Here is a 24,019-nt window from a genome sequence, read left to right as displayed (position 1 = left end):
ATAATATACCCCGGATTGCACCATCCGTTGTTAGCCAGAACAGTAAGCACCCAACTCCTTTACGCTTACCGCTCTCGGTGCACTGCCGGTCAGCCGGAATGGTATTACCCACCGAACTCCTCTTCTCCAAAAGTCTCTGTTGTCTCGACCCGGTCCTCTTTCCTTGGCTTTGTGATCCCCCTCTATGTGTTTTCCTCCGAATTTCAGCAGGGGTGTCCGCTGCTCTGTTCACTAAGCCGACCGATCTTTGCTGGTCTGTGGAATACACAATGTGACCTTGCTTCTGTCCCGCGTGTCAGGATGTAACCATTTCCAGCGCTAAAGAAAACCCAAATAAAACTCTCTCTACCAGCATGTTAGAGAGGGTGCAGCTTGTAGACACAAGAGGTTCCGCAAATGACTGAAATCTTTGAGCAACGCCCACAAAATGCTGGAGGAACTCAGCAGGTTCGGCAGCATCTGCGGAAGGGAGTAATCAGCCACCATTTTAAGATGGCCCTTCATCAGGGCTGGGAAGGAAGGAGAAAAAATCCAAAATAAGGAGGATAGGAAAGGATTGGAATATTTGGATCTCAGTGCAAATACGTACTTGGTGTTGTGGATTCTACTTCTCGTTAGTTGTGGCTCCCGCAGCTTTACCTCCCAGCCACCCTGCCTCCAACTGCCCAGACATACTGGTTCTCAACTAGAACTTCTCCATAGAGCTTCTTTCGATGGTGACTGGAAGACAAACATCTCTTCATTGACTTAGACAATGCTTGGCTGCTGATGCATTACGTTTCCATCCTGCCTCCAATATTTTCAGAAATGTTAAAACAATCAAAGGGGAAAAAATTGTCTTTATCACCAACATAAGACATAGGACTGTGCAGCAGACGATCAGGCCATTTGGCCCACTATGTTGTGCCGAACCAGCGAATCAAAGAAACCCCAAAAAACTAACCCCTCCTACCTGCACCTTGTCCATATCCCTCCATCTTCCTCATATTCATGTGCCTATCGGGGGAGGAGAAGATGGCGGCGCGACGCAGCGCGCGCGGCCGCTCCGAAATGATATCGTATGTGTAACTAGGGGCAGTGCACAATCCTGATTTGATGGAGACAGACGTGAGAAGCACGGAGGAACATCTGGAGAAACTTCTGAAATGCCTGCTTCACTGCCGCTGCTACTGTGTGATCGAGAATCTCCGGAGGGGGAGGTCCCAAATCCCCGGCTTTGCCTATTGCCTGTTGCCGGGGCCGGGGTCGAAGCGCTCGGCAGAGATGGTGCTCGGTGCTCGGTGTCGGAGGGCTGGTCGGAAGCTCGAAGTTTTCCGACGGACTCGAGTCGGACTGTGGTCGGGTGCTTCCAGGGTGCTGCATCGGAAAGTTTGCAGCGCTGGAGGTTCATGGCAGGAAGAGTTTTTTTTTCTTCCTTCTACCATCTGCGTGAGATGATGGGACTTTCAAGAGACTATGAGACTTTTTTTTACCGTGCCCATAGTCTGTTCTTCATCAAATTATGGTATTGCTTTGCACTGTTGTAACTATATGTTATAATTATGTGGTTTTTGCCAGTTTTTCAGTCAATTTGTCTTGTGTTTCTGTGATATCATTCTGGAGGAACATTGTATCATTTCTTAATGCATGCATTACTAAATGACAATAAAAGGGGACTGCATGTCCTCATAATCTAATCTAATCTAATCTAAATGTCTCTTAAAAGCCTCCCATGTATTTGCCTCCACCACTGTACCAGGCATCCACCACTCTGTGAAAGAAACTTACATCCTACCCCCTCTCACCTTCAATACATGCCCTCTGGTATTAGACATTTCAACCCTGGGAGACAGATGCTCCCAGTCTACTCTATCGATGCCTCTCATAATCTTGCAAACCTCTATCAGATCTCCCCTCAGCCTCTGCCGCTCCAGAGAAAACAACACAAGTTTGTCCAGCCTCTCGTGATAGCACATGCCCTCTAAACCAGGCAGCATCCTGGTAAACCTCTTTTGTACGCTCTCCGAAGCCACAACATCCTTCCTATCGTTCTTCTCTATTACTCTGGCTGTTGCCCCCCCCCACCCCCGCTGACCAATCTTCTATGGCAGGGGTTCCCAACACAGGGTCCACCAACCCCCAACCCCATAGTTAATGGTAGGAGTCCATGGCATAAAAAAAGGGTTGGGAACCCCTGTTCTATGGTTAAAGAATGCCCTAAAACTTAAGGGAAATAAGGTATATTTTCATTGCATTCCACTGGTGCTAGCATGAAGCAGATTGGACATTCTTCTGAAGTTTTCCACTGGAAATCCAGATCTGGTCTGACTTGAAGTCAGAGTGAAACCAAGACAGCAGTGCCTTTCATGTCAAGTCTCAATCCACCCCGTTCTGGAAGCCGGATTATCACAGCATTATCACCCCGGTGTTGGCCTTGTGGGGAAAGAGTTGGGAGTACTAAGCATTATGTCTTTGGGTTCAATATTGTACAATATGTGTGATTATTGGGGCTGCAAGCAATTTATAGCATTGTTTATTCTTCCGTGTTCATTTTTCTCTGAATTAAGTCTGTGCCTGGCTATTTGTTGTCAAGGGTTTGCATTTAGGAGAAATAATTGGGTTGATTTACTTTCAGATAAAGAGCATGTTGTGTACTGTGTAGATCAATATAACCGTAACCTTTTAATACACTACAGGAGCTATAGCTTCCGCATATAATCAATACAGGATTGTTTTCATTGGCGACACGGATTTATCTGCAGGAAGTTCTAGAAATGTTGATGGCAAGAGAGATCTTGTGCAAGACATTGCACAGAGCTTCGTGCTTCATTGATGAGATGGACCCAGTGTTCTGAATGCTTGAAACTGAGGGCAATGGCAAACTGACATGCCTAATTGTCGACTCCAATGACACGTCACAATGAAAACAGTATCTGAGGTCCTGCACAGTACACACAAAATGCCGGAGGAACTCGGCAGCATCTATGGAAATGAATAAACAGTCAACGTTTTGGGCCGAAGCCCTTCTTCGGGACGGAAAACCTGATACCTTGTTTGGATTGGCAAGCCAACTGCCAGTTTGGGGTGTACCCATTTAGAACTAAGATAAACAGAAGTTGAAATCGCAGGTATTGCAAGATTTCAGAAAATCAAAGGCTTGTCGTACCCAAGCCAGACAAATGCAGACTTCAGGTTAGATATTGCAGGAATGTCCAAAAACTATTAAATGGTGAACTTTAATCGCCCAGCTGTAATTTTAGCAACATTAGAACACCAGGAAAGGAAGGAGGTGTGTCGAGGGAAAGTTTCTTGACTAACGTATGTTCAACTGGACCGTAAAGAAGATATTGGTGGATCTGAGGAACACACACACAAAGTGCTGGAGGAACTTAGCAAGTCGATGGTGAAGAATAAGCAGTAGATGTTTTGGGCTAAGCTTTCATCAGGATAGAACAGAACGGGGGGAAAAGCCAGAATGAGAAGTTGTGGGGGGGGGGGGAGAGGAAGAGTACAAGCTAGCAGGTGACAGTAAAACCAGTTGAGGGGAAGGGGGATGGGTGGGGGAAGAGGATGAAGATAGAAGATGGGATGTGATGGGCAAAAGAGGTAAAGGGCTGAAGAAGAAGGAATCTGATTGAAGAGGAAATTGGACCATGGGAGAAAGGGAAGGAGGAGGAGAACCAGGGGGAGGCGATGGGCAGGTGAGGAGAAGAGAAGGGCTAAGAAAGAAACCAGAATGGGGAATTGGAAAGAGTGAGAGGGGAGCGAAATTGCCAGAATTAGATCAATTTATTTAGAGGTACAGCACAGTAACTTCAGGCAAATTTCCCTAACTTCTGGTAATTTCTGTCTCCTACCCCTTCTCTCATTTCCATTTTCCCCATTCTGGCTCCCTTCTTACCCCTTCGGTTCTCCTCTCCTCCTCTGGCGCCACGGTAGCATAGCAGTTAGTGCAACACTATAACCACTCAAGGCATCGGAGTTTGGAGTTCAATCCCAACGTGCTCTGAAAGGAGTTTCTATGTCCTCCCATTGGAATGTGTGGGTTTCCTCCCACAGTCCAAAGACGTACCAATTAGTAGGTTAATTGGTCATTGTAAATTACCCCGTGATTGAGTTAGGGTTGAATAGGGTATTGATGGTGACACAACTTAAAGGGCTGGAAGGCCTATTCTGCGTTGTATCTTTAAATATAATAAATAGAAATAAATATAGAATCAAGTCATTTAACCTCTTCAGCTCGTCGGATGATTGCATTTCTTACATTAATGGCTGGAAGATCCATTTTGCTGAATTGGAAACAGATTAATCCTCCCACCACATTTCATTGGTTCTCTCAAACTATGTTGTGTTTAAACTCGGAAAAAATTAGAAGTGTTGTTTATGATCCCTCTATTAAATTCGAAAAGACTTGGAGGCCATTTATTCAGTATTTTCATAGGATGTAATTTGACTTTTTCCAAACTTATTCTATTTCTTTGTAATATTTGTTGAGAGGAACGGAATCGTCGACACTAATGGTTCCTTTTTTTATGATATTACATAATAGCCCATGTCTTTTTTTCAGTTTAGTTGATTAACACTGTTTAGGTTAGTTTTTTTGGGGGGGATACAATTTTTTTTCCTTTTTCATGATTTCTTTTTCGATATTTTTCCTTGTTTTATATCATTCATCTGTATCCTGTATGATTGGGAGATTTAACATTCAAGTGTCAACTGGGCTTATATTTAACTGTTTCAATTACAACCATGTACTCCCAATAACTTTGTATCAATATTATGCTATGTTTATTATTATGAAACTAATAAAAAGATTGAAAAAGAAAGAAAGAATAAATAAATAAACGATCGTGCCATCAGGTTGAGGGGTATCCATTTAGAAAATGACGTGTTGCTCCTCTAACCTAATTGCAGCTACATCTTGGCAGGGGAGGAGACCATGGACGGACATGTTGGAAAGGGAATGGGCAGTCGAATTGAAATGGGTGGTCTCCGGGATCACCTGCTAGCCTGCACGTCTTATCCCTTGTCCCCACCTTCCTGTCCTGGCTTCTGCCTCCTTCCTTTTCAGTCCTGGTCATTGACCCTTTAATTCCCCTCCATAGATGCTACATGACCTGCTGAGTTTTGTGTGTGTGTGTGTGTGTGTGTGTGTGTGTGTGTGTGTGTGTGTGTGTGTGTGTGTGTGTGTGTGTGTGTGTATGTGTGTGTGTGTTCCTCCAGGTTTCCAGCATCTACAGAGCCTCTCGTGTTCCCGATTGTTGGATCTGGAGCTGAGGACTATGACAAGTAAAGTGGACCAGTTGTTGATGACACTTAGGTGAAACTGAGCTTGGTTTGGATCGGTGATGGAGAAGGGCAAGGAACGGTATTTGTTAGGAAATTCTGAGCAGGAAGAGGATCCAGTGGAGTGATATCTGATGAAACAAAAGATAAGTGTGAGATGGTTCATTTTGGCTGATCAAATATGATGGCAGAATATAGCATTAATGGCAAGACTCTTGGCAGTGCGGAGGATCAGAGGGATCTTGGGGTCCAAGTCCATGGGACACTCAAAGCTGCTGCGCAGGTTGACTCTGTGGTTAAGAATGCATACGGTGCATTGGCCTTCATCAATTGTGGGATTGAGTTTAGGAGCCGAGCTGTAATGTTGCAGCTATATAGGACCTCGGTCAGACCCCACTTGGAGTACTGTGCTCAGTTCTGGTCGCCTCACTACAGGAAGGATGTGGAAACCATAGAAAGAGTGCAGAGATTTACAAGGATGTTGTCTGGATTGGGGAGCATGCCTTATGAGAATAGGTTGAGTGAACTTGGCCTTTTCTCCTTGGAGAGATAGAGGATGAGAGGTGACCTGATAGAGGTGTACAAGATAATGAGAGCCATTGATTGTGTGGATAGTCAGAGGCTTTTTCCCAGGGCTGAAATGGCTAGCATGAGAGGGCACAGTTTTAAGGTTCTTGGAAGTACATACAGAGGGCATGTCAGGAGTAAGTTTTTTACACAGAGAGTGGTGAGTGCGTGCAATGGGCTGCCGGCGGTGGCGGTGGAGGTGGAAACGATAGGGTCTTTTAAGAGACTCCTGGATGGATACTTGGAGCTTAGAAAAATAGAGGGCTTTGGGTAAGCCTAGGTAGTTCTAAGGTAAGGACATGTTCGGCACAGCTTTGTGGGCCAAAGGGCCTGTACTGTGCTGTAGGTTTTCTATGTTTCTATCCACGAGAAAGGCTGGCACAGACAATGGATGAAATGCTTCAGGCACAGGGTTAGCAACAAAAGGAAAGGTAGGAGAAAGAAATCCAGGGTTTAAGACAAGAAGGAGATAAAGAGAGAAGGTAGATGAAAGAGTAAATAAGACAGGAAATGAGATTGAAGAGTCAAATTGGCATAAAAGTGACTCAGCAGCCTTCCATCAGTATATAACTTGTACACAGGTACAAGTGAGACCCATACACAACAGGGAATGCAACAGTGCAGATCAGGGCTAGAATAATCACAGTGTGTTTACTGTAAGTAAGGAAAAAGATGCATATTCATTGATAGAAGCTGAGGTGCTAGACAATGGATGCGGTGAACTTTTCAGGCAGAATATGCTGGAAAGGCTGATTGGATCTTAAGTGGATGAGTTGCCTGGTGCATGTGGCTTGCATCCCAGGTTGCCAAGAGGAAAGAAATTATATTCACCTTCCAATTCCTACCTGTTCCAACAAGAGTTGTGAAGATGGTTTCTAAGATTCCTCTCTACCATTGATATCCACTCGCTCTTTGCACTTCTGAATTGCTCCCTTGTGCCCTGTTTTGGCACTTTGAGGGAGGGGGAACCTCACTGGGGCCTTTTAGATACAGAAAGGCCTGGATAGATTGGATGTGGAGAGGATGCTTCCATGAGGTAGAGAGCCTAGGATCCAAGGGAACAGCCTTAAGATGAGGAGGAATTTCTTCAGCCAGATGGTGGCGAAACGGTGAAATTCCTTTCCATGGAGTGCTGTGCAAGTCAAGATGTTGAGTGTATTTAAAGCAGAGATTGATAGATTCTTGACTGGTTACAGGGAGAAGGCAGGAGGTAGGAATTGAAAAAAAAATCATTGGATGACAAAGAAAATTTGATGGGCTGAATGGCCTAATTCTGCTTCTGTATCTTATGGTCTTACAGTCTCTTGTACAGAGCATGAGCCAATGTTCATGATAACGCCATTGGCTCTCTTCAGACCTTGTCCTTGATTTAAGAAATCTCATGTCCTCACAACAAAGAGCCTGCCTCTCTCTGTGTACGGGAATAAGCAGTCTTGAAGTGTCCACAATCCATTTCACTGGGTCTCCTTGATTTACAAAATTTTGGCCAACAAGGTTATGCAGGAATACTTCTCACTTATAGATTAGGGAAATGATTCATTATAAGATTGAAGCAATGCCTTTCTCTTGGCTTCACTCCACGTTTAGTGAAGGCGAGCATAGAGGTGTACAAGGAGCCCAACGGAATGCAGTCCAACAGAGCGTAAAGTCTGTTGTGTTTGTTGTTGAGGGCCTGTGCAGAGCACACCAGGACACCAGTATGCAGGATGCTCTACTGAACCTTATTGACAACCCTGGTTCGTACAGCATGTCAACTGCTCCCACATGGGGGTGACTGACCGATTGGCATAGGAATAATAATATTAACTACCATTACAAAGACGAAAGATTAGGCGATTAAATTGGCCGAGCCATTATTTTTGTGACACCGCCTTCAGAACGTCAGCTTCCCTCATTCCACTCCAACTCATTTCCATCCGTGACATCTCTGCTACCTGCTGAGCCAAAAGAATCAGTTCCCTCTAAAGTGATTAGCCGGAGTCAACAGATTGAACTCTGTTTCAGAGCTCGCTGGATTACGTCGCGTCGATATCTTACCGTCTCCTTATCTTCGTTTCCGACCATGTCCCGTCCCGACGCGTCGGCCCATGGCCTCGTCTCGGCACACCCTCAGGGCGGAGGAGCAGCACCTTGTATTCTGTCTGGGTAGCCTCCAACCTGATGGCATGAATATTGATTTCTTCTTCTGGTTAAAAAATAATCCCTCCCCTCCTCCCTTCTTCTTCTATTCCCCTTACCGCTTCTCACCTGCTTACTCCTTCCCCCTGGGTCCCCTCCTCCTTCCTTTTGTCCTATGGTCCACCCTGCTCTCCTATTGGATTCCTTCCTCTCCAGTCCTTGACCTTTCCCGCCCACCTGGCTTCACCTATCACCTTCCAGCTAGCCACCGTCCCCTTACCCCCACCTTTTCACTCTGGTGTCCCCCCCTCCCTTCCTTTCCAGTGCTGAAGAAGTGTCTCAGTCTGAAACATAAACAGTTTGTTCATTTCCATGGGTGCTACCTGACCTGCTGAGCTCCTCCAGCATTTTGTGCGCATCACATTAATCATGTTCCTCATGACCACAAAAGCGAGAACACTATCCTTCCCTAGATCTTACTGCTCAAGATAAATATAGATGGAAATGGTTTGAAAACTTTATTTTTAAGTGGCATATTACAGACACACTGTCTCCTGCGTAAGTACAGTGTTGTAGATTTTATCGATTTTGGTGTTCACTGCCATCAGCATTTATTGCCCATCCCAAAGTGCACATGAGAAAGAGTTGATGTTACGACTTTATGAAGAGCTGCTGTCTTTCTTATGAAGGATCTCTCAGTGGCGTTGACTAGAGAGTTCTGGGATTTGGAATCAACAGTGGTGAAGGGCCTAGCGTATATAAGACCGGAGGTCTATAACTCGTGGAGTGCCGCAGGGATCAGTGCTGGGTCTGTTGTTGTTTGTCATCTATATCAATGATCTGGATAATAATGTAGTCAACTGGACCAGCAAATTGGCAGATGACACCAAGATTGTAGTGGGCAGTGAGGAAGACTATCAGAGCTTTTTTTTTAGATTATGAGAACACTCAGTCCTCTTTTATTGTCAATTAGAAATGCATACATGCATTAAGAAATGATACAATGTTTCTCTGGCGTGATATCACAGAAAACTGGACAGACCAAAGACTAACGCTGACAGAACCACATAATTATAACATATAGTTATAGCAGTGCAGAGCAATACCATAATTTGATGAAGAACAAACCATGGGCACGGTAAATAAAATCTCAAAAGTCCCTGAGTCGATTGACTCCCGAGTCCCTGATAGCAGGCAGCAAAAGGGAGAAACTCCCTGCCATAAACCTCCAGGCACCGTCAACTTGCCGATACCTTGGAAGCAGCCGACCACAGCCGACACTGGGTCCATCCGTCCGAAAACTTCGAGCTTCTGACCAGCCTCTCCGATACAGCCTCCCGAGCACCATCCTCTGCCGAGCGCCTTCGACCTCGCCCCGGCTGCTGAAACACGCAAAGCTGAAGATTTCGGGGCCTTCAGCTCCGGAGATTCTGGTTACCACACAGTGGCAGCAGCAGCGAAGTGGGCATTTCAGAAGTTTTCCAGATGTTCCTCCGTACTCTCACGTCCGTCTCCATCAAATCAGGATTGTGCACGGTCCCCTACTTGACAGATTACAGACATCACCACCGAAGTGCCGCACGCGCTGCCGTCGCGTCACCATCTTCTCCTCCTCCTTGAACCCTTGCAACAGGATCTGGATCTGGGCCAGCTGGAAACATGGGCTGAAACATGGCAGATGGAACTGAATGCGGGCAAGTGAGGGGTGTTGCACTTTGAGAGGAACAACCAGTCCTTACACGGCGTAACTGCAACTAGAGGTCACGGATGAAGAGTGAAAGGTGAAATATTTAAGGGTAACGTGAGGGGGAACTTCTTCACTCAGAGGGTGAGAGGGTGGAGTGAGTTGGCAGCACAAGTGTTGAATGTAAGATTGATTTCAACACTTAATAGAAATTTGGATAGGTACATGGATACCATTGGAGGGGAATGGAGGGCTTAGACCTCAATGCAGGTTGATGGCACTAGGTTGATTAATGGTTCAGCATTGAATAGATGGTCTGAAGGGCCTGATTCTGTTCTGTGGTGTTCCATGACTCTATATTTCTAAGTCAAGATATTGCATAACTTGGAGGGGATCCTTCAGATGTTATTCTTCCCATGTGACTGAAGTTCTGGTCCTTCTTGGAGGTTGATTTACCAGGTTTGGGAAGTTCAATTGATGTACCCAGGGTGAGTATCTGTGGCGAATTTTGTAGATGGTATACTGCAGCCACTCTGCATTGATGAGAGAGAGTGTGAATGGTTTTGCAGGTTGAGGTACTGTAATTCCACTCAAGTGGGCTGCTTTTCTTGGATAGCGTCAATTTCCTTGAGCATTTTTGGAGCTGTATTCCCCCCGGCACGTTAAGTGTGTTTTATTGTTGTGACTGTGAAGGAGGTCACTGAGGAAGACACTGAAGCTGGTGATAGAGAAGTCTTTTCTCAGCACTAAAGAGACTCTTTGAAGGGGCTTCCTCATCCAATATTACATGACAATTTTATATTTTAAAAGGCAAAGGTAACAGAAGAAAAATTCTATAGTTACAATGTATCTACAATGCTTTCTTTGAATTACATATCATTTTCAAACATCTAAATCTTCACACTGACGCTGCAAGCACCCAAAAGGAATGCTAATCACCGCTGCCTCTGAACTGCATTCATGCATATGCAGACATCTCAGGTCAAATGAGTGTCTCTTGGTTTACAATCGACCCCAGGCTGTAGCACCAGGAAGACCATTGTTCAGAGCTGCATTTTAAATTCAACCTGCAATCCACGTTCAGGTCTGAAGGCTGGTCGCTGTTGAAATTAATATGCCCTAATATTACCACACTCCTGACTTGTGTCTTGTAAACCGTGGAAAGGCTTGAGCTGAATCACTCATTCCGGGATTGTTCATTTCTGACTTACTGTTTATGTGCTAGTCACATTCAGTAATTGGACAGCAGTGACCTCACTCTCACTTCTCAGTCCAGATGTTGATAGTGATAAACTTGTCAGGTTAATGCTTTTGAACGTCAAGGGTAGCTGATGAAGTCGTTCTCAGTAGAGATGGTTATTGTCTGGCACCCTTGTGTCAAGAATGTTCCTTCGCTGTCTAGCAGCTCTTGTCCAAATGCTGACTAAGTCCTACAGCTAACAGACATATGGTAGTTTGTTGCATTTGCTGAGGAGTTGTGAATTGAACTGAACATTGTGTGAGATCCCTCCACCGACTTAATTGTCGATCAAGTGATGTAAGATGGTTGGGCCAAGGACAGTTCCTGAAGAAACCCTGCAGGGATGCCCTGGGATTGAGATAAGATAAAACTTTATTTATCCCGAAGGAAGTTGTCGCAAGGTTGCTCAGTCAGAAATATATACTTTAAAATACAAAATGTAAGCATTGAGGTACAAAAAAACCAAAAAAAATAGTGTGATTGAACTCCAAAAATCACAATCATTTAATTTTGTTCAAGTTATGATCCCAGCTAATGGAGAATTTCCCCCAATGTCCAATCTAAGGCTTCTTAACACCACATTCCCTCAATTACTGCCTGGGTGTCAAGGGCAGTGACTCTCCCCTCACCTCAGGAATTCTGCTCTTTCCTCCACCTTCGACTACAAGTCTGATAAGAAACATGTACAAGAGACCTGAAGGGCAACTCTTTCTTGCAGAGGATTTGAAGATTCAAAGTACATTTATTATCAAAGTTTGTATACAGAATAGAATTCTGAGATTTGTCCTCCTGTAGGCAGCCAATGAACAAAGAAACACCATAGAACCCATTTGTGAAAACGTCAAACACCCAACGCGTGAGGGAAGAACATATTGTGCAAATGGCAAAAACGCAAGCAGACAACGCGTAGAATATCAAACATCAAACCAGGGGTCCAGTAGTATTCAGTTTAGCTCAGTTCAGTGTTACGCCACTAGCCCACTGCAGGCCACAGGGCAAAGCATTTTTCGCTGAAGTGTGCCAGACCGTATCGATCCCCGCCCGCCACCCCGATCAAACCGCTCAAAAGCAGCAAGAAAGAAGAGTAACCAGAATCCAAAATCGCATGTAGCATGAACACCAAAGTCCCCCACAATGAGTCCACAGCCTCTCCAATCAATCCTTGCAATGTGACTCGCACTTTCCTCTGACAGCAGCTCGCGAGAGGGAGAGGAAGAGCAGTCAAACGCAGGCAGGTGACGTCGAACACCTGCCCGTTCTCTGCCCCCTTCCTCGTCAACTTCACCCTTGCTTGATGGCTCACTCGGAGAGAAGCAATGGATTTGATCATGGGCTCACACCCTCGATGCCGCAGTTAGGGGGAAGCAATGCAGTCATTCATGGGCTCGCGCTCTGCCTCCGGGCTTCCCGACCACACACTCGCCCCAAACCTCACCAAACTCCCTTCGAGACAGCAAAGCGCCAGATTGCTCAATCCATCCAAAAACACAGCACTGAAGTGCAAACCACAGTTTCCTATCGCACACCGCTTTGCGGTAGAGTATACTTGAAAGAAGAAGAAGTAAAGGAAGTAGCTTAGTGAACCACCTGCAGGGCGTCAGTGTTGTTGGTCATGTTGTACACTGGCGCCATCTTGAATGGAACGAGCTGCCAGAAGAAGTGGTTGAGGTAGGTACAATGGATAGACTGAGGAAGCACTCAGGTAGGGATATGGAAAAGTGGGTGTTGGAGTGATGTGGCCTGAACACAGGAAACTGGGGCTAGATAGATGTGCGCTGTGGTCCACATAGATTCATGTAGCTGTGCCATGTGGTTCTCACCGTCACCGCCAGACTTGTATGTGAATAGGACAAAGAAGCAGCAGGCAAAATCATTGCAGACACTACCAACCCGTCAAACTGCCTTTTGCCAAAAGCTCCCTTCTAGAGCTATTTAAAAAAAACTTCACATCATCTTGAAAGTTTCTTCCCCCTGACAGTTAACCTGATCAACCATTGTCATTACCTGCCCTCCCCCCATCTACCTATGACCTCAGTCACTGCATTGTAAACACTTTAAACCAGTTTTCATAATGTTGTTTACATTGTAAATACATGTTGGTATTTATGTATTTATGCACAACTTATTCCATTTCTGGAGAGTCATAGAAAAGTATAACACTGAAACAGGCCCTTCAGCCCATCTAGTGCTCTCCTAACTTTATACTTGTACAATTCTTTATTCTATATAATTGTTGATCGGTGCTTTCATTGCATGCTGAGCCAACACACCACAGCAAATTTCCTAATGCATGTATATGTACACTCCGTGGCCACATTATGAGTTACACCTCACTCCTCGGGTTAGCTGTAGGCATGCTAGCACATTTATTTTTCAACATAGTCCCCTCCTACATTTACACACTTAGTCCAGCGAACATGGAGCATATGGACCTTGGACCTCCAGAAAGTGTCCCCAGATGGGTAATTGATAAGTTTGTGGCCTAAGGTAGAAGGAGATGAGTTATACAGCTCTCATTACATGGCAGGTCAACTCTTTGAGTGATTATGCAGAAAGTTTGAAGTTAATAACTCATCTCCTTCTACCTTAGATCAATCACCCCTCGTGTGTGTATATATATTTTTTTTAATTTCTATTTTTGCACCACTTAATTGAACTACTTAATATATATACTTACTGTAATTCACGTCTTTTTTCCCTTTTATTATGTATTGCAATGTACTGCTGCTGCAAAGACAACAAATTTCACGAGATATACTGGTGATATTAAAGCTGATTTTGGTTTTGATTTATTTCATGTAACCCTGTTCCATTCAGAGAGAAATGCACCATGGGAACAGGCCCTTTGGCCCATCGAATCTGTGCTGACTATCAAGCGCTTTTTCACCCCAGTCCTACCTGACCCGACTTAATTCTCCTCATATTCCTTTCGACTCCTTCTAACTGCTACCACACACCGATGTACTTGGGTAATTTGCCTGCAGATTGACGCATCCGTTTGACCTATCACTGTTCGATGCAGTCTGTGGGCTTATTCCCCAACCCAGATCCTGTTTCAGGTTCCAACTTGCTTATCACGCTCATGGAAACATACAGCAAAATGGCGTCATTTTGCATTAGCAACCAACACACCTCAGGGCCACACATTCTGGCGCCAACATAGCATGTCCACAATGCTCGTCAGAACAGCAAACAACAAAACAATAACATCCAAACAAGCCCCTTTTCTCCCTCATGGTCTCTCACACACCTCCAGTCTCCTGTTCTAATGTGCCGGTCCATGGCATACTCTTGTGCTAACTCCTTATAACCTCCAACCTGATGGCATGAACATTAATTTCTCCTTCCAGTAAACAAATTTTCCACCCACTCCTTTCTCTATCACCCCACTCTGACCTTTTACCTCTTCTTACCTGGTTATTACTTCCCACTGGGTCCCCTCCTCCTATGGTCCACTCTTGTCTCCAATCAGATTCCTTCCTCTCCATCCCTTGACCTTTCCCACTCACCTGACGCCCTCCAGCTAGCCTCCCTCCCCCTCTCTCCCAATCTTTTTATTCTGGCATCTTCCCCCTTCCTTCTCAATCCTGACGAAGGGTCTCAGCCACAAACATCAACTGTTCATTCATTTCCATAGATGCTGCCTGACCTACTGAGTGCCCCCCCCAGCATTTTTTGTGTGTGTTGCTCATGTTCCAGACTTCTGGACTTCCAACTGCCCTTCCACCTTCGGTATGGACCCATGGATGAGCTGATGACAGGACTCCAAAGCCCAGGCTCCAGCCTGGTCCCCGATAAAAGACAAGCAACCGTGCTTTATATTCTTTCTATTTGAAGGATAAATAATAGATGCTCCCAGTGATATTCCGTTGGTAATTTTTAAAGATGCTGCCTTTTTGTTGATTCAATATAGATTTATAGCTGATACAGCCAAAGAACTAGGAGGTAAACAGAAGTCTAAAAGGCTCCATAAGTTGTTCTTAACCCAAATGAGGTGTGTTTATCATGTTGAATTTCCCAAGGCTCATTTCAATGTAAAGGAGCAGAATTCCTGATCATTAATTGTGTCTGTAGCCTGTAGCACAGTTAGCTGCTGCTATTCACTGAAAGACTGTGCTCCTGCAGATGGGAACAGTGAATAAATCTTTGTTCATTCGGAAATGGGTGCTTAAGCTCTCCTCTTAATGAGGACAAGTTACGCTACAAAAACATGCATTCCCAAAGTCAATTTGTTCATTAATTTGTGTGTGTGCGCTGCTCAGAGCAGGCACTATTTTAAATAAATCTGCTTTCAGCCCCGCCTTTGCACCGTGCTTTTGGCGGGGAGGAGGAAGCTAATGGGCGCTGGAACCAAACTTATTAACATCAGACCATGGAGAACTCCTGGAGAGTAGGATTCTCCCCACCGTCGCTTGCAAGTTGTCTTCTGCGACGTCTGTGGGAGGAGATCTTGAGGGTTGCTGGGGAAGGTTACTGGGATATGAAGCAGCTACCTTGGTCACACGCTGATGAAGATCCAAGGTAATGGCCACAGGTGCTCAACAGCGGTGCGGACGAGAGGAATATTATAGCAGAAAGGAGACATGGGGGGGGGGTGAATGAAAGCACACGGGCGGGGGGGAGCAAGCAGATTACGTGCTTTGGATTCAATAGCATTAAAATCTTCAGAGCAAAGCTAGAACCTCAACTCAAGGTCATCTTGACCTTTAGGAATAATGCATACCATGACACAAAACCACAAGGTGTCTTGCTGTAGCAGATGTGAAGTTAATGCTGTGTGTAATTTTCTGTTGGTACTAAATTGGGCAATAGAGGAAGTAGTGCGGTCCAGAAGATATGGGAACAGAATCAGGCCATTTGGCCCGTCAAGTCTATGTCACCAAGCATCATGGCTGCTCCATTTTCATCTTGGGCCCAGTCTTCTGCCTCCTACCCTTAACCCTTCATGCCCTGACTAATCAAGAATCTGTCAACCTCTGCCTTCAATCTACCCAATGACTTGGCCTCCACAGCCACCTGTGGCAACAAATTCCACAGATTCACCTCTCTCTGGCTAAAGAAATTCCTCCTCACCTCCATTCTAAAAGGATGCCCCTCTATTCTGAGGCTGCGTCCTCTGGTCTTAGACTTTCCCACCATCCTCTCCGTATCTACTCTATCGAAGCCTTTCCACATTCAATATTCACTGAGATCCCCCCAACATTCTTCTGAATTCCAGTGAGTACAGGCCCAGAGGCATCAAAAGCTCCTCATATGACAAGCCTTTCTATTATGGAGCATTTTTGTGAACCTCCTCTGAACCCTCTCCAATATCAGCACATCCTTTCCTAGATAAAGGGCCCAAACCTGCTCACAATGCTCACCAGTGCCCTAGAGGTAGTACTGGGGGACAACAAAATGATGGATGAACTGAATAAGTATTTTGCATCAGTCTTCACTGTGGAAGACACTAGCAGTATGGTGGATGTTCCAGGTGTCAGGGGTCATGAGGTGTGTGAAGTTACCATTACCAGAGAGAAGGTTCATGGTTAACAAAGGTCTGAAGGTAGATAAGTCACCTGGATCAGATGGTGTACACCCCAGGGTTCTGAAGGAGGTGGCTGAAAAGATTGTGAAGGCATTTGTAATGATCTTTCAAGAATCACTAGATTATGGAACGGTTCCAGAAGACTAGACAATTGCAAATGCTATGCCACTCTTCAAGAAGGGAGAGAGGTAGAAAAAAGGAAACTGTAGGTCATTTAGCCTGACCTCAGCGGTTGGGAAGATGTTAGAGTCGATTATTAAGGATGAAGTCTCAGAGTACTTGGAGGCGCGTGTTAAAATCAGCATGGATTCCTCAAGGGAATATCTTGCTTGACTAATCTGTTGGAATTCTTTGAAGAAATAACAAACAGGATAGACAAAGGAGAATCGGTTGATGATGTATGCTTGGATATTCAGAAAACCTTCGACAAGGTGCCACATGAGGCTGCTTAACAATCTTCGAGCCTATTGTATTTCAGGAAAGATCCTAGCATGGATAGAGCAGTGGCTGATTGCCAGGAGGCAAGGAGTGGGAATAAAGGGAGCCTTTTCTGGTTGGCTGCCACTGACCAGTGGTATTCCACAGGGGTCTGTGTTGGGACCAATTCTTTCTATGTTATATGCCAATTATTTTGATAATGGTATTGATGGCTTTGTTGCAAAGTTTGGAGATGATATAAAGATTGCCGGAGGAGCAGGTAGTTTTGAGGAAGCAGAGAGGCTATAAAAGGACAGATAGATTAGGCGAATGGGCAAAGAAATAGCAGATGGAATACAGTGTCGGGAAGTGTATGGTCCTGCACTTCGGTAGAAGAATTGAAAGGGTTTACTATTTTCTAAATGGAGAGAGTTGTTTGTTATGCCTCACTTCTCGCTGTGAAACAGGGACACCTCTTTTTCCCTTATTAGGGAGAAAGAGAGAGCCTGTGGTATGTCGAATTACCGGGTGAACGAGTAGTCTTTGGGGTACTGCAAGTCTGTATCTTTATTGATGCTTTGCTGCATGCTTGAGTGTTCGGTGAGGGGGCACCGATGCTTTCTTGCTGGTGGGGGGGGCTCATTGCTTTGCTGCTGCTTATGCGTGGGTGGGGGCTGCTGGGGGTGGACTTTTGGGTTCTAACATTTGACTGTCATTCATTCTTTGAGGCATTCCTCTGTTTTTGTGGATGTTTGCGAAGAAAAAGAATTTCAGGATGTATATTGTATACATTTCTCTGACATTAAATGTACCTTTATAATAATAATAGGCATCTGTTCATCTCATGAGACCATGGATTTGGCCCTTGGAAGGTTTCCAGGGTGCAGGCCTGGGCAAGATTGTATGGAAGACCAGCAGTTGCCCATGCTGCAAGTTTCCCCTCTCCACACCACCGATGTTGTCCAAGGGAGGGCATTAGGACCCATACAGCTTGGCACCGGTGTTGCAGAGCAATGTGTGGTTAAGTGCCTTACTCAAGGACACAACATGCTGCCTCAGCCAAGGCTCAAACTAGCGACCTTCAAATCACTAGACGACCGCCTTAACCACTTGGCCACGTGCTAATGTACCTTTGAAACCTTTGAAATACAAAAAACTGAAGTGCAAAGGGACTTGGGAGTCCTTGTGCAGGATTCCTAAATGTTAATTTACAGGTTGAGTCTGTGTTGAGGAAGGCCAATGCAATGTTAGCATTAATTTCAAGAGGATGAGAATATAAAAGCAAGGATGTAATGTTGAAACTTTATAAAGCACCGGTGAGGCCTCACTTGGAGTATTGTGAGCCATTTTGAGCCACTTATCCAAGAAAGGATGTGCTGAAACTGGAGAGAGCTCAAGGGAGCTTCACAAAAATGATTCCAGGATTGAGAAGCTTGTCATCTGGAGAGTGTTTGATGGCTCTGGGCCTGTATTCATGAGAATCCAGAAGAATGATGGGTGACCTCATTGAAACCTATCCAATGGTGAAAGGCCTTGGTACAGTGAATGTGGAGAGGATGTTTTCTATGGTGGGAGTATCTAGGCCCAGAGGATGCAACCTCTGACTAGAGGGGTATCCTTTTAAAAAGGACATGAGGAGGAGTTTCTTTAGCCAGAGAGGGATGAATCTGTGGAATTCATTGCCACAGGCTGCTGTGGAGATCAAGTCTTTATGTATATTTAAGACAGAGGTTGATAGATTATTGATTAGTCAGGGCATGAAGGGATACGGGGAGAAAGCAAGAGATTGGGGCTGAGAGGGAAAGTGGATCAGCCAAGATGAAATGGAGCAGACTCGATGGGCCAAATGGCCTAATTCTGCTCCTTTATTTTCTGGTCTTATGACCTTATAATGGCTGTGGTCTCCCATCTTGTAAAGACACTGCCCAGAAGAAGGCAATGGCAAACCACTTCTGTAGAAAAATTTGACAAGAACAATCATGGTCATGGAAAGACCGTGATCGCCCATGTCGTACGACATGGCATGTAATGAATGTGCATAGTGTAAAATGTTCTTGTTTATAATGCTCATTGTTTTGGTGGTATAGTGCAGTGTGATAAGTTTCCTGAAAAGTCAACTGGTTTCTTTTTTCTTCCAGGTAGCTGCTTTGGAACGACAGATCTTTGATTTCCTGGGCTACCAATGGGTCCCTATATTGGCCAACTTCTTACACATTATGGCAATCATCCTTGGTATCTTCGGAACCATCCAGTACAGACCAAAGTACTTAGTTATGGTAAGTTCATTGTTTGACTTCTTCTTTGTGTTTAGAATCCATGCAAATAACTTAAAGGTACTGACTCAGTGGTCCCTGAGCTGCCTTTCGTTCACCCTGAGGACTGTATGGCCCATTGTGTGTTGCATTAGATGGACAATGGTGAACAGAGAGGGGGACAGAATGGTTGTCCAGAACAGCTACTGTATAGGTGGGTGGTAGAATCTGGGGAGAGGTGAGGGGTGTACGTGCGGGAAGAAAATGGGAGGAGTGTAAGATAAGTGCAAATAGATACTTGATAGTCAGCAGGCCAGGCAGTACCTACAGAAAAGAGTAAAGAGTCCACATTCCAGGCCGGGACCCTTCATCAGGACAGGGGATGGGTCTCGACCCGAAACGTAGACTGTTTACTCTTTTCCATTGATGCTGCCTGGCCTGCTGAGTTCCTCCAGCATTTTGTGTGTGTGTGTGTGCGTGTGTGTGTTGCTCTGGATTTCCAGCGTCCACAGACTTCCTCATGCTTGGATAGTCCTCGCAGACTCCTGTGGGCCGAAGAGCCCACCTCTGTCCTGCAAGTCTCTGCATCCGGACTGTGGCTGGAGCCAGGTGGTGGGAGCAGAACTGAGGATCTGATCAATCTTCTTACAATTTGAGCAATTGCTCCACTCCCACACAAAATAAACCCCCACATGTCAGTGCCTGTTTTGCTAAGAAGCACTATGGAGATCAAGACAGTTCTGCGAATGCAAAAAATGAAAAATCCCCTCTGATATTGTTATATGATTCTTTCAAAGACTGAGCTAAAGCACAGCTTAATTATGTCGGTTGCAAGTGACAAGAAATTATCTACTATTTCTAGACATTCATATTTTAACTAGTTCTGTGATCTCTGGTTATAAGAGTAAGGAAGTCTTTTTGCAGCTGTATAAAACTTTCATAGATGCACAGTGGAGAGAATCACGACTGGTTGCTGGTACAGAAACACCAATCAATGCCCAAGACTGGAAAAGCCGACAAAAATGGGCGGATATGGCCCAGCCCATCTCAGGAAATGCACTCTGCACCACTGCGCACATTTTCAAGGATCTCTACCACAAGAAAGCAGCATCCGTCATTCAGGACCCCCACCATCCAGGCCATGCTCTCTTCTCGCCTTTGCCATCGGGAAGGAAACGCAGGAGCCTCAGGTCCCACACCAACAGGTTCAAGAACAGTTATTACCCCTCATCCATCAGGCTCCTGAAACAGCGTGGATAACTTCACTCACCTCAAAACTAAACTGATCCCACAACCTATGGACTTACTTTCAAGGACTCTACAACTCATGTTCTCAGTATTATTTATTTATTAGTACTACCATAGTGTTTTTTTGTATTTACACTATTTGTCTTCTTTGTACATTGGCTGCTTGACTGTCCTTGTGTGTAGTTTTTCCTTGATTCCACTGTGTTTCTTTGCATCTACTGCGAATACCTGCAAGAAAATGAATCTCAGGGTGGTATGTGGTGGCATACATACTTTGATGATAAATTCACTTTAAATTTTGAACTTTGAAACTTTGGTAAGGCCACATTCAGTCTATTGCATGTAATTCTGGTCACTCCATTATAGATAGGGTGTGGAGGCATTAGAAAGAGAGCAGAAAAGTTTAACCAAGTTACTGAATGTATTAGAGAGTATGAGATGTAAGGAGAGTCTATCTCTCTATCTATCCATATCTGTAGGAGGCTGAAAGGGGGACCTGAGAGCTTATAGAACTATGAGAGACAGTCAGAATCTTTTTTCCAGAGTTGACACTTCAAGTACTGGGGGGCGGGTGGTGGGGGAAGTTTAAGGGGAATGTAAGGAGCAATTTTTTTTTATTTATTTGGAAAAGCAGCACAGTAGCAGGTCCCTCCAGCCCAACGAGCCCGTGTCACCCTTTTGCACGCGTGTAGCCAATTAACCTATTGAGCTGTGGGAGGAAGCCCACGTGGTCATGGAGAGAATGTACAAACTGCGGTGAAATTGAACTGGTGCTGCAAGAGCGTTATGCTAACCATATGCTATGGGTTACCAGAGCTAGTGGTGGAAGGAGATTGTGATAGTGATGTTTTGGAGGCTCTCTGGCAAATGAATATTCAGGGAATGGGGGGTGGGAGGTTGTGGATTATGTATGGGCAAGAGAGATTTATTTTAATTCAGCATCATGTTCAACACAGATATAATGACCCAGGTCTGTCCAGGCCCAAAACGTTGACGCAATCATCGAGAAGGTGCACCAGTGACTCTAGTTTTAGGAATTTGAGGAGATTTAGTATGTCACCAACCACTCTTAGAAATATCTGTAGATGTACGGTGGAGAGCATTCTGACTGGTTGCATCACAGCCTGCTATGGAGGTTCCAATGCGCAGAATCACAAGAGGGTGCAGAGAATTGCAGACTCAGCGATTTCCATCACGGGCACTACCCTTTCCACTGTCAAAGACATCTTCAGGAGCTGGTGCCTGTTAGGTTCTGTAACTCCAAAACATTAAACTGACCGGAAGAGAAACAAGGAGTGTGAGTCTAACTTGGTCTTTACTTTGAGCGAGGCGCGCGTGTATAACATGGTGGCGTAATGCCGCATGCCATTTCCATACTTTTACATATAACCCGCAATGCATTAGATAAACAACAAAGAATGCTTAATCAAACAATATATTTGCAATATTACTCAAATATTAAATACACAATGGTGCCTTGGGAAGGTGGTATCCGTCACTAAGCATCCTCACCGGAGAGGATCTGCCCACTATTCATACTGCTATCAAGGAGGAGGTACATAAGCCTGAAGACCAGCACTCAACCATCAGATTCCCCACTGCCATCTAATTTATGAATGGTCCATGAATCCATTATCAGATTTCCCCAGCCCCCAGGTCATGCTCTCTTCTTGCTGTTGCCATCAGGTAGAAGGTCCAAGAGCCTCAGGTCTTGCACCACTAGGCTCAAGAACAGTTACTACCCCTCAACCCTCAGGATCTTGAACAAAAGGGGAAATACTTTATACCTTATAAAGTATAAAGTATAGCCAAACTCGCTTGCCCCATCATTGAAATGTGCCTACAACTAATGATCTCACTTTAAGGACTCTTTATCGCATTTTCTAGTTATTTATAGCTATTCATTTATTTTTGCGTTTGCAAAGTTTGTTGTCTTCTGCACTCTGGTTGATCTTTCATTGATCCTGGTATAGTTACTATTCTATAGATTTTTCTGAGTATGCCCACTGGAGACGAATCTCAGGGTTGTTTATGGTGACATATGCAGTATGTACTTGGACAATAAATTTACTTGGAACTTTGAATTCGTGAATGCTACCTCATTATTCCTTTTATTTTTCTCTGCACTACTTACTTATGTAATTTGTGGATTTCTTTACACTGTAGAGCTTCTGCAAAACAGCAAATTCCAAGTCATATGTCAGTGGTAACAAATCAGATTCCGATTCTGGTCCTGTGCCGTACTGTTCAGTGGCGAGCCCACCTCTGGGGTGTGGGAAGAACTAGAGCATTGAGAAGTGACCCCTGCAGTCAGAGAGGGAGAGTGCAGAATCCACACAGGAAACACCAGACATCCCAGGACACTGAAGCTGGTAGCAGCTGTGTGTCGAATGTGTCACTATGCTGCTCGGTGAGAGCTCCCTTCCTCTGGACGATGGGACGGTATCTCACTGCTTTTATAATGAGTTTGAATTATTGTTTTGAAAACCTGGGCATCCTTGAAGAAAGGATGATGGAAGGAAAGCACGAAGACCAAAGCCTAGTTACTCTGTGGGCTGGATGGGCGGCTAATACATGCCTCATAACTTTTCGCTCTGGTCGTCGCCATGGCAACGCAGGCTTCTCAGGAGTTTAAGGCCCTTTGTATTTCACTAATCCAATACTGCAGCCAGTCTGGGGGGAAATACGGTCCTCTTAATGAAGTCGTTTTAACTTAGTGATGACTCTCCCAAGCAGAACAATGCACGCTATCGGTGCTTCAGCGGTGAAGTTGATTAAAACAGCAGAATTAATGGAGACGCCAACCGACTGATGAATAAAAATTATCCACTGTGAATATTGAATGTTGAAAGACCAACCGAATATTGAAAGCCTAGAGAGAGTGGATGTGGAGTGGGTGCTTCAAATAGCGGGAGAGCCTAGGACCAGAGGGCACAGCCTCGGAACAGAAGGACACCCCTTTAGAGCGGAGATGAGGAGGAATTTATTTAGCCAGAGGATGATGAGTCTGTGGAATTCATTGCCATAGAGAGCTGAAGAGGCCAAGGCATTGGACATTTAAAGTGGAGGTTGATAGGCTCTTAATTAGTAAAGGCATTAAAGGTAGAAAAGGGTTGAGAGGGAAAATAAATCAGCTGTGATCAAACAGCGGAGCAGACTCAATGGGCCAAATTATCTGATACTATTCCTATGCCTTGTAGTCTTGTATAACAGGATGAAGGTCCTCACAGGCTTCCTCTGCAGTAAAAATTCTACTCTCCCATTGGCTTACTTAGCCGCCTGGATCTATTGCAAGGACCTGATCCCGAGATCTTCTTGGCTTCAGCCCAGCTTCATCAAATGCGAGCCTGTATTTGCCACGGCCTTTACCCGAAGCCGGATCTGCACCGCCAGGTGGTGTCTGCAGCCTGCGGTCTGGTCCCCGAGCGGTGGCAGGCCGTGACCAAGGTCCGGAGCGAGGTCAGGTGGGTGTGGGGCTGCCGGCCATCTGTGTGGAGGGGTCGTTCCATGGTACCCAGTGCCCTGTTTCCACACCTTGCCCAGGGGAGCTTTAAGGTTGACCGATGGAGGAGTTCTTCATACCAGTGAGCAAACCCATTCTGTTCTCTGGCCTCTCTGCATCTCCATCTCATGTCATAGACTGAAAGAAATGAACCCCATGTTGCTGAGGAATAGTGCACAAGGAGAGCTTCCTTTTTTTT

General features: G+C 45.0%; 1 protein-coding gene across 3 annotated transcripts in view; it reads left to right on the top strand.

The window, feature by feature from the left end:
- nkain1 (sodium/potassium transporting ATPase interacting 1) overlaps positions 1-24,019 on the top strand; it is an 883,832-nt gene that overhangs the window by 574,881 nt on the left and 284,932 nt on the right. For all 3 annotated transcript variants that reach the window (XM_072246605.1, XM_072246607.1, XM_072246608.1), the window contains exon 2: positions 18,957-19,094. In XM_072246605.1, the coding sequence (XP_072102706.1) occupies positions 18,957-19,094 (138 nt within the window). The remainder of the gene's footprint in view (positions 1-18,956; positions 19,095-24,019) is intronic.

The sequence above is a fragment of the Mobula birostris genome, chromosome 29 (assembly GCF_030028105.1).
Source record: "Mobula birostris isolate sMobBir1 chromosome 29, sMobBir1.hap1, whole genome shotgun sequence".
NCBI classification, from domain to species: Eukaryota; Metazoa; Chordata; class Chondrichthyes; order Myliobatiformes; family Myliobatidae; genus Mobula; species Mobula birostris.
This window is presented reverse-complemented; position numbering and strand designations above follow the sequence as displayed.